Source organism: Pavona decussata, unplaced genomic scaffold (genome assembly GCF_977016875.1).
Source record: "Pavona decussata unplaced genomic scaffold, jaPavDecu1.1 SCAFFOLD_366, whole genome shotgun sequence".
NCBI lineage: Eukaryota > Metazoa > Cnidaria > Anthozoa > Scleractinia > Agariciidae > Pavona > Pavona decussata.
The window spans coordinates 965,956-976,084 of record NW_028145742.1 but is presented as its reverse complement, the minus strand read 5'-3'; the positions used below and the strand labels follow the sequence as shown (position 1 = coordinate 976,084).

At 39.6% G+C, this 10,129-nt stretch overlaps 1 protein-coding gene across 1 annotated transcript in view; it reads right to left on the bottom strand.

The window, feature by feature from the left end:
* Window positions 1–4,903: 4,903 nt before the first annotated feature.
* Window positions 4,904–10,129, bottom strand: part of LOC146452596 (anaphase-promoting complex subunit 7-like) — a 46,842-nt gene continuing 41,616 nt past the window's right edge. The window contains exons 17-21 of the mRNA XM_085097424.1: window positions 7,859–7,971; window positions 7,255–7,371; window positions 6,885–7,014; window positions 5,329–5,400; window positions 4,904–5,236 (exon numbers count right to left, since the gene is read on the bottom strand). Of these exons, the coding sequence (XP_084953550.1) occupies window positions 5,228–5,236; window positions 5,329–5,400; window positions 6,885–7,014; window positions 7,255–7,371; window positions 7,859–7,971 (441 nt within the window). The 3' untranslated portion in view covers window positions 4,904–5,227. The remainder of the gene's footprint in view (window positions 5,237–5,328; window positions 5,401–6,884; window positions 7,015–7,254; window positions 7,372–7,858; window positions 7,972–10,129) is intronic.

Sequence of the window (10,129 nt, the reverse complement as noted above, 5' to 3'; positions counted from 1 at the left end):
TTACACGAGAAGGTGTTCCCAGAAAAATGAAATTAAGACTTATCAATGTCAATATATACCTTTGTTCATTCAAAAAGCTGATTCGTCAGAGGTGAGCTTATTAAAAACATGCCACTCTTCGCTCTTTGGCATTTGATCAGCATTCAATTCATTTATAAATTAACTGTTCTTTGTTTTGAATTACCGCAGATGAGAAGATATCAAGAAAGCACATGGTTTAAAATAGTGTATTCAAAGGTTCAAGTCACGAAATTTAGACAAAAAAAAGTCCTTTAGGTTTTACGCGAATTTCTCTCCTTGGGAGTTTGTACGAACTTAAGTCATTTTTAAAAAATACATATAATAAAAGAATACGGACAAAACTAAACAGCTTTGATTTTACAAGGATTTTTTTTTAGCAACATACTTTAAAAGTAATTTCCGCAGAGGTTGTCGTGTTAATTACCAAGTAAGCAGGGGACGATTAAAACGACTTCAGAGTGTAATCAATCTTTTTTGAAATGATCACTCTTATCCAATCGTATCGTTGCAAGTGGGTTCATATTTGTCTATTAATTAAAAAGTCTAAAACCACCTTTCAAAATAGAAAACTTCCCCTTGAATGGGATGCTATAAAAACTATTTTAACCCCGCCAGTCTTTTACGAGACTTATTGACTTATCTTAATGAGCCTTTGGTAAACAAAAGAAGTATTAGAATGACCGCAATTATAATGTGTTATCCGTGAACTGAATGACAGCTTATCTTAATAAACCCGGTATTAAATTTAAACCCGGTGGCCGTCAGATGTTATCCGAAAAACCTGTAGACCTCACGTAATGCTTACTGTCTTATTTTTCTAAGCCAAAGGAGACATTTGCTTTTTGTAGAACGGTTATGCTTTAGTATTAAATAATATTTGGTAAATATCGTTTTAAAAATCGCAAGCCAAATAAGGCACAAACGTAAAAGGGTACGTGTCTGAACTGAGAATTCTGGGCGCTATAGCTTTTAATAAATATTGCATGTGTCTGATTGAGGCTTTTAATGGCATGCCAAATCTAAAATACATATATATTTTGTTTATGACGAAACCAAGTCAGTTCACTTCTGGTGAAAATCTTTGACGCAGATACGAGTGGGTTGATTTTAGCTGATATCGGCTGTAAGCTTCAAAACTGCGTCGAGGCTATTGGCGTGAAGCCGATTATGAAAACTATTGAACAGTTTTATGTTGTTATGTTAATTGAAAATTAAGCCCGTTTTGTTTCTCTTCAAGCCTAGACACTCTTAGAATTGAAGTAGTTAGGGTTATTTGTCTCTTGAAGAGAACAAAGAAAATCCGATTGCATGACAAGGTAAGAGTTTCATAATCGTCTTAGTAAACCGTTATCTTGTTGGCGGCGCAATTCGTGCGCTATAGCCGAAAAGGACGGAAAGATGAAGGAATTATACTGACGTCGGCCAACCCCGCGCTTAATCAAAGAACTATTAATCTGAGGTCAAACGGAATGTGGTGTAGAACAAAAATAGCTTCAAGTTATTGACCGTAAAAGCTAACAGCCCCCATCAAAATCAAGAGAAAATTGAATGTCCAATAACCTTATCTGTTGTAGTAGTGGGCGATCCACTCTATTCCACCACTGTGATGATCTGAAGGCTAACCAATTTTCATTAAGAGGAAGGTAATGTTATCGAAAGCCGCCAAACTTTAAAGTAATGACGTTCACTTTTTTCGAAACCTTTTAGACATTTCACGTTCGCATTCACGTGACGTAGATATCACGTGGTATCTGGTTTCACTTACCGTGTGTGGTCCACGGAAACAGAAGGACTATCACGCATTTAATCTATGCTCGGGTATAGTCAGGACACTTCAAAGGAAACCACTTTGGCAGCAAATTTCATCTTTCATCACGGAAATGCAACCGGAGCCAAGCGCCACCGGCAAAGTCGATCAGGGAAGCAAGTTAAGGCTAATTTGCCCGTATACCCATTTATCGGTCGATTTCTTGTCCTGCAGAGTAGCGCGGAGTTAAAATCGGCCCGGTTAAACAACTGTAGTATTGCCAGAGATTGGTATAAATGGGGCCAATTTTCTTCCGTTGTAAAATTGGGCCAAATCTGCCCAAACAATCGGTACGTGTTAATTAGCCTTAAAAGTAACTTATGGTCACACCAAATCGCATTAGTATTTTGAACAGATTATTTTCTCTTTGAACTGCACAAAAATCTCCTTACGGAATGTTGAAATCGTGATATATGTTTGAAGATCCACTATCCTTAAAGACCGATTACTCCGGTTTTGGGAAGAACAGAACAGATCTGAGAGATTTAGCATTGAAATGTTGTTCATGTTTGTTTGCTGCACTCACGATCCAAATTACTAAGGGCCTGCACAGACGAGGAAAATTGTCATCGATAACTTTTTAGTTGTCGACAACAAAAAGTTATCGATCGCTAACAAAACATCTCAGTCCGTTGTGTGTGAATAAGCTTACCGATTACAAAAGCCATGGTGAAAAATAAAGTCGAGATGAAAAGCTAGAAAGGGGGAAACTAATTCCTTTTATTTTCGTAGAGACCATTGTGATGTTTATAGGGCAATAAATAAAGTCAGCTGTGATCTTCGGCAGGGAGTGATTGAGGCTTCGTTCCCTACAATTTCTCAAATTTTCTGTGACCTTTTGAAAAGGAAAACTGCTTTGTCGTCGACAATTCCATCCAAATACCCGACGCGAACATTGGAGACAGTCTACCAAATGGTACGGCGTTTGGTGTCAAGTTTGATCTACCCAATTTACAAAAATCTGTGTCAGTGCTACAGATTTTTTTAATCAAGCTGATTTTCACCCCATGCTACACCAACAGAAAAAAAATCGGTGGACAAATTGTAACGTGTAAATTGGCTCACGCGAATGAACCTACTCGAGAAGCGGTCGAGTCCCGAGCCCCAAGCCCCGAGTAAGCATCCTCGGCAGAGCCTTTGAATGCGTGAATGCGCAAGTCGGAAAGCGGAGGTCGAGAATGGGCGAGTGAGGTGCAACGTTGCCACTTCCTCAACAGGTCTTTACTCTTCACTTTCCCAAATTGGCTTCCCGTTGACACTGAGTATGTAGTTATCAACACACTACGTCGAATGTGTCGGCCAGATAAATAATTAATTAAGATCGCTTCCTCTTAAAAATCGTTTTGTTTTATGAAAAATTACAAAAGCTACTTAGCTGCAACAGATCATCCTTATCAAGCATCGACAAAATACTAATATCCCGGCCTCTACTTAACTAAGGCTACTAACATACAGAGTTACAACAGAATTTATACAATCGAGATTGCGATAAATGGCGTATAAGCCATTGTTTTTCCAGTTAAAGGACGTTCTTACAATTACAAAAGTTTGTCTTTGAAGTTTTACTAAACCATGCACGGCAGATGAAAGATTGCTGAAACTTTCGTCAAATTATAAATCGTATCTGCTATGAAAGAACTCTCTAAAGAGGCCCGGTCAAGACATAATTATGATGCTTGATGCTGAATTATAATTATGCGTCACGAAAACAACGGCTGTCAAGTTTCGGCGTTCAACTAAGCACGGAGTATTTGTATTTGCTGAAAACATCATCATCGGGACGAAAGAAATCGATGGCAAGGAAGGAAATAAATGTTAAAACAAAGTGCGCTGGAGGAACAACAGCGAAGGCTGTGATCCACCACATTCCAACGGCAGATCCCGCAAACGTGACCGGCTGAAGCAGCAGAAGTACGAGGAAAATTGTCGACCAGTCGCGATCTGTTTTCTTCTTCTGGCCGGCTGGTGTGTCCCAGTAGTCAAGGATTATTGGCGAAAGGATAGTGGCCCAGACCGACAGGACTGCACCCAAGCCGTATATAACAGAGAGAGTGATGAGCCAGTCTTCTCCGAGAACTATGTCTTTCCCCATGTTACTTGCGAATATTATTCTATTTTAAAAATCAACAAGTAATATTTGTATCAGAAGAAGTTCAATGGCGTTTTTAGCACTGAAATGGCTTTCTGCATACCTTAGTGCGCTTTTTAGACCTGAGCTGGGTTTCTGCTTACGCTTGAATGGTTTTCCTGTCGATTAAGCGATGAATGCTGGAGTTGTAGTCGATTTTTTTTGGACGAAGCTACGAGAAGCTTTTTGTTTGAAGACGATCGGGAGCTCCTTCATTAAATATTAATACAGGTTGTTTGACGAAACCAAGACAACCAAATAGGGAATACGAATTTGAATTTTAAAACAGACGCAACAATCACCTGCTAAGATGAAACAAAGGTTATTAAATTTCTTCTACACGTTGAAGTGTAAACCGGTTCAGTTTCTAATTGCATACGTCTACGCCTAATTAATAAATATGAATGCAGAATAAAAATCAGCTTTTGTAACGACTTTAAAGCACAGGTTTTGTCTTTCAAGTCTTCTATCAAACAATGGTGATTTAGGAAAACATTGTGACATGCATTTACTTGCGCGCGTGGGTGATTCGGGTGGACGACCCGTGGGTACAGCTTGCGAGGAGAAGAAATCCGAGCAAGAAAAAATTGAACTTTAAGGTGATGTTCCATCGTAAAACAGCGCCTGAACAACTTTAAACGAAGCAATTTGTAGCGGACTAAATTGAAAGTTTTTTTTTTAAATCTGTCTTCAAAAACTTGCAATATGTTACCGCAACAAATGTTGCGTTTTAAAAGTTGCCCGCTTTATGTTGCGTTTTAAATTGTTGTTTGAATTATCATATATAAGTTTCATGCCTCGTAGTATTGCTGCTGTGAAGAGCGTCAGTTGGCAATTTTACCCCTAAAATATGACAACTGATTTTTGAACGGCAATTGGCACAAACGCAGTGAATAAACCGGCTTCCGAATAAAAAGACCGGAAAAACCAGTCGTGAAAACTCAGAATAAAATTACAAAGAAACATTTATTTCAAAGCATATACTACACTAGTTATTAATACAGATATTTTCGCTTCTAATATGTACAAGTCGAGCGAAAACTCGACGCGATATCACTAAAAAAACCAGTTGTTTTTGAAAAAGCAACAACAACGAAAAAAACAAAAACAAAAACGAAAAACAGAATTCATTCAAGTCTGATTCCACAAACTTTGGATCCCCTGAAATAGTTGAGCACTTCATTTCAATGCCACGGAAAGTTTGTGTCGGTCTTACTTCGTTCTTTGTCCGCTTTACGTCTCCCTTGCCTTCGGAAATAATTCTTGGACGATCAAAATAGCTGCAAAATATAGAAAGCCAGAATTAAAATTTTTTTCTTCGAAAGGAGTAATATATAAAACAAAACAAACTATGAAGAGCGAAACTTTTTACCGCTCCACGAATATCTTGTACCGCTTGACGAATGTCTTGTGGTTCCCAAGCTTCTTCGTCTTCGATGTCGTCCTTAGAAAGATTAGAAAAAAATGTAGAAAATCGAAGATATTTCCTTCAAGCGAGCAGCTTCTTCCATCCACGGCGATATTTCCGAGAATTCAGGGCATATGATACAACAAGGCAAGAGCCATTTGTGGGGGAAGTGCAACAAAAAGAGTCTTGGTTATGCTAAACGTGGGCTGCTTTCGCGTTAGACCCGATCAAACTTAACAAATGAGAAACGTCGGTTAAATATAAGGTTTTAACTTTGAGCGTGAGGGGCCCGTTTCTCGAAAGTCCCGGTAACTTATCGGGCCCGATAAGTGTCTTTGGAGATAAATGTTTCTTAACAGAAATCAATTTTTGTTAGCTTTGAATACTAAATTTTAAAAGCTTTTAATTATGTGAAAACATTGGCCAAGTACCATGTCTGTAATCACTGTGTAATCGGCGAAAAAAACATTTAAAAATATACTTATCGGGCCCGGTAAGTTACCGGGTCTTTCGAGAAACGGGCCCCAGGGCCCAGTCGCTCAAAGCATGACAACCTATAGGTTTTAATACCTCTTAACCAATGGTTAGCGCTAACCATGCTTCGAGCATTCAAATAGAAAACTACGACACAGCTCTGACCAGTCTCCATATACTTCACTTCTAAAAAACTTTTTTAGAAAGATTTAGTAAACCCGCAGATTCCGAAAAGAATTACCAGCTTTGAGGTCTCAAAAGAAAAAAAAAAGTTGGACTTTTCCCAGATGTTTTCTTACGTTTCACCATGGTTAAGGTTTCACGTGATGACGGCGCATGCGCGTTTCACAGCCGGTCCCCCGACACAGCGGCAAAATGAGTGCGCATGCTCCGGGATTTGTGATTCAAGCGTGAATCGATTACGAATGCTCCACTTCAATCACCAATTTCACACCTGTTACCACAATATTTTTTTTTTGTTGAATAAGATATGTGATTGAGGAAGTTCGAAGGAACCTTTCCTGAAAGCGGCGACCTTAGCTATTTTGATCTGGGCTTATCCACGCGAAATGAGAACAAGCAATGGGAATTTTAAAAAAGCCGCCATTTTGCCGAGTAATATTGCTCACGCGTGACGAGCATGCGCACTCATTTTGCTGCTGTGTCGGTCCCCCCCCCCCCCTCCGTTTTCTCCTTCAGACTTTATTACTTCTTGTAATACGCTCCTGTGTTTTTTCCTAACTTTGAAACTGTCGGCGAAATCTTGAGTTCAACTGCATGAGCAGTGCTTTGGCTTGTGAACATTGACATGAAAGCAGTTGAATGGTGCTTTCATAAGGAGCTGTTTACTGATCAACTCACAGCATGTTTTCTTGACGTAGTTCTAACCTTGTGACAAGTCCGTGTCGCCATTCAAATGAAAGCTACATTGAATACTCAATAGTCCCTTCAATTGCTGTAGTGCTGTTAGCTAAGCTGTACAAGATGTTTCTAACTTTTGAGTCTGTGGATGAAATCATGAAGCGTAACTATTTGTTTTTCAATACCTCTTCTAAACTAACTCCTTCCCCGTTTGGTTCCTCAGCCTCCTCTCCACTGTCATGTTCCACCTCTCCTCCATTCGCTCTTTCAACATTCTGTATGCCCTCCATCGCTTTGCTGTCCCCAGGATTCATACTACACAAGGAAAAAAACAAAGAGAGCGTTTACGTAAAAAGATTCAAACATAAACCCTTCGACAAAGCGAATCACACTGGCAAAGGGCTAACGCTCGAATCTTCTGTTTACGGTGGCCAACTTATTTTTAGTGATCAACTCTGTTGATTAAACCAAACATTCGTTTCTACTCCCCACCGAAGTAACACCACAGTTTCTATAGAAACTAACCCCCTTAATCTGTGAATTACTAACGCTTACCTCAGCGCCTGTGTGTAATGATCCAGCGCTTCTTGATAATCACTTGTCAAGGCTAAATAATCTCCTAGCAACTGATGCAGCCGAGGCGTGCGGTCGTATCTCATATGCTTCCTTAAACTGCAAAATAAAATCGGCCAGTGGGATTCATACGAGCAGTGAACTGTCTTCGGATCCACTCAAGACGGCTTCAATTTAGCCACTGATTGTGTGAGTATTTCATCTCAGGAATATAAAGAACACAATGGACATTTTACTCAGGGTTGATCTTTTCACTGTATAACCTCCGTTTTGAAAATGGAGCAAGCAGAGCAGGAAATACAGCGTTTGTGTGGAAAAAAATCATTATCAAACAATTCCGTAATATTTCAAAGCTGTAAAAACTGATTTGAAAACTTCAGATAGCAGGTCATAGGGTTTTCTGTGATAATTTTAGACAATCAGGCAGTTTGACCCAAATGAATTGCACCGCAATAGCACGATTTCTTCTCCTTCATTTAACAGAGAAAGACAGCATGTAATAAAGATTGCACTTGTATTCATTTTAGTGCTACAATTGTTCTTCTTTTTGCGTAGAAAGAAAAGCAATCTATTGCAGTTCACTTACAGCGCAATAGCTTTATCGTATTGCTGTTTCTTGCCCATGATTTCCGCCAACAAACAAACAGCGTCAGTGTATGTCTCGTCTTGAGCCAAACTCTTCTCCAACATGCTGGTCGCCTGACAATAAACAGTTTGAAACAAACATCAAATGATTTGCGCCCAAGAACCTCTGTCTCGTGCGTTCACTGGCATAACTGTAGTACTTATATTGGTCGCCCCTGGTTGCGCGCACGCTCAGATTTTATTGGATCCCTAATCTTGTTGTCGTTGCTAGAAAAAGAGTCATATTCCGTGATCTTTACCTTGTAGAGGCGAGAAGTCGAGCGGAACGTTTTGAAAACATCTCTGGAGTGAAATCATTGGAAAAAAGAACTTTAAGTTTTTGAATAGTATAATTATAATAAGTGATTCAACAAGTGGATATGTATGAGTTCATTCGGAAAGAGGATGCATAAATTGGTTCCAATTGAATCACTTGTCGATGTTTCGACTAGATTATCGAAATACGATGGGATCGTGGAATGAACCGAAAAGATGCTAAAACATCATTTTTTTTTGTCAGAATGATCAGTCTGTTGCATTTCCATATTCTTAACTAAGAACTAAGCGACCTGCGAGAAAAAGAAATGATAGACTGAAATTATGTCCATTCTAGAACTCACTGACTGACTTTTGCTTGCAGTCTTGATGCTTTATATTTTTATATCAGCCGAAACCCGTCTGCGGCTGACGAAACGTTGAGTTCGTACATGTGCAAACAAAACGGTATCTCACCCGTGAAAGCAGACAATGGTCGTGTACAAAGAGGTCACGCGGGCACACTATCGCAAATTAATAATTAGTGAATAGCGGGAGTCATTATCAGCCTGATTATGGCTCCTGTGAATAGTTGAAAATTTTCAACATAAGCCGCTATTGAAAACAACTATTGTTGGAAATATATAAAACTGTTCAATTGAGGCCTTAAACTGCTGTTTAAAAGTAAAAACTAAAATCCAAGCTTTCGCCGATCAACGGCATCATCACGGATGAGAAAATATTCCGCGCGCTATATATATATGCAAAGAGAGTGTAAGGTGAAGGGTGAAATGTGTAAAAATGTGACGCATGTGTGAAAGCTATAGAAATAAACTGTGAGTGTTATACAAGGTTCTAACGATGGATTGTAGTCTCTAAAATAAAATATTAAAATAGCAGTTCCGCGAATTCAGTACATTCCTCTCGGGAATTGAGTGTGGGCTTGTATTTTCTGATGTAAAATGCTTCGTAGAGGCGTAGATTAGCGGGATCGTTTTCGCTCATAATAATTTTGATATTAATGCCTTTATAGTCGTTGTTCTGGCACGAAGAGATGTGTTTTTTAACGGAGGAGTTATCGTTATTGATATGTTCTCTTACGCGGTCATGGATGAAGCGTGTTGTGCTACCAATGTATTGTTGATCGCAGCTGTTCCACGTGAGCTGGTTCACTGCATTTCTTCGAAACTCTCAGCCTGCCGGCACGGAGTGGTCGTACCTTAAGATCCCTTACATTTCTGAACGACTCAATCACAGGATCACTAACATTTTTAGAAAGGAAAACATCCCAGTACGCGTTGCCCATAAGTCCTACACGCTCAGACAAGCCCTATCCCACACCTCAACGGAGCGCAAAAGCACCAGAGACAAATGCCCTATCGCTAACACCGGATTGTGTTTACTAAGGCCATGTCCACACGTATCCGGAAATTTTTTTTTCCGCAAATATTTTTTTGCGGATGCGAAAATTTTCGCGTCCACACGCAGCGTATTCGAATCGTTTTCAGCCGTCCACACGTGTCCGATTGTATCCGGAAATTTTCTGATTTGCTCTAGTTCTCAGTTCTAAAATTCTCTCTCCATTCTTCTTCGATCGTTGTGCCACTGATAAAATTGTCCCACTATGCGCTTGTCCTTCCTGGTCGCATCCAGAATAACAATCTCAAAACATCCTGTCGATCTCTAATGTATTGGTTGTGTGAATTTATCACAGCTGCATTTATCTGAACGCATGATATCAAACTAGAGATCAGAGCAACTAACAAAGAAGCTACAACCCGGCTTGCTGGACGCCATGTTTGTTTATAATGCTCGCCATGAAGACTGGATCCAAGAGAATGACGAAAGCGTATTCAAAAATTTCCGGATACGACCGTCCACACGTATACGTATTCGTATCGGATAAAAAAATTTCCACTCTGGAGAGCGTTTTCAAAAATTTCCGGATACGGCCGGAAAATACGCTGGATACGTGTGG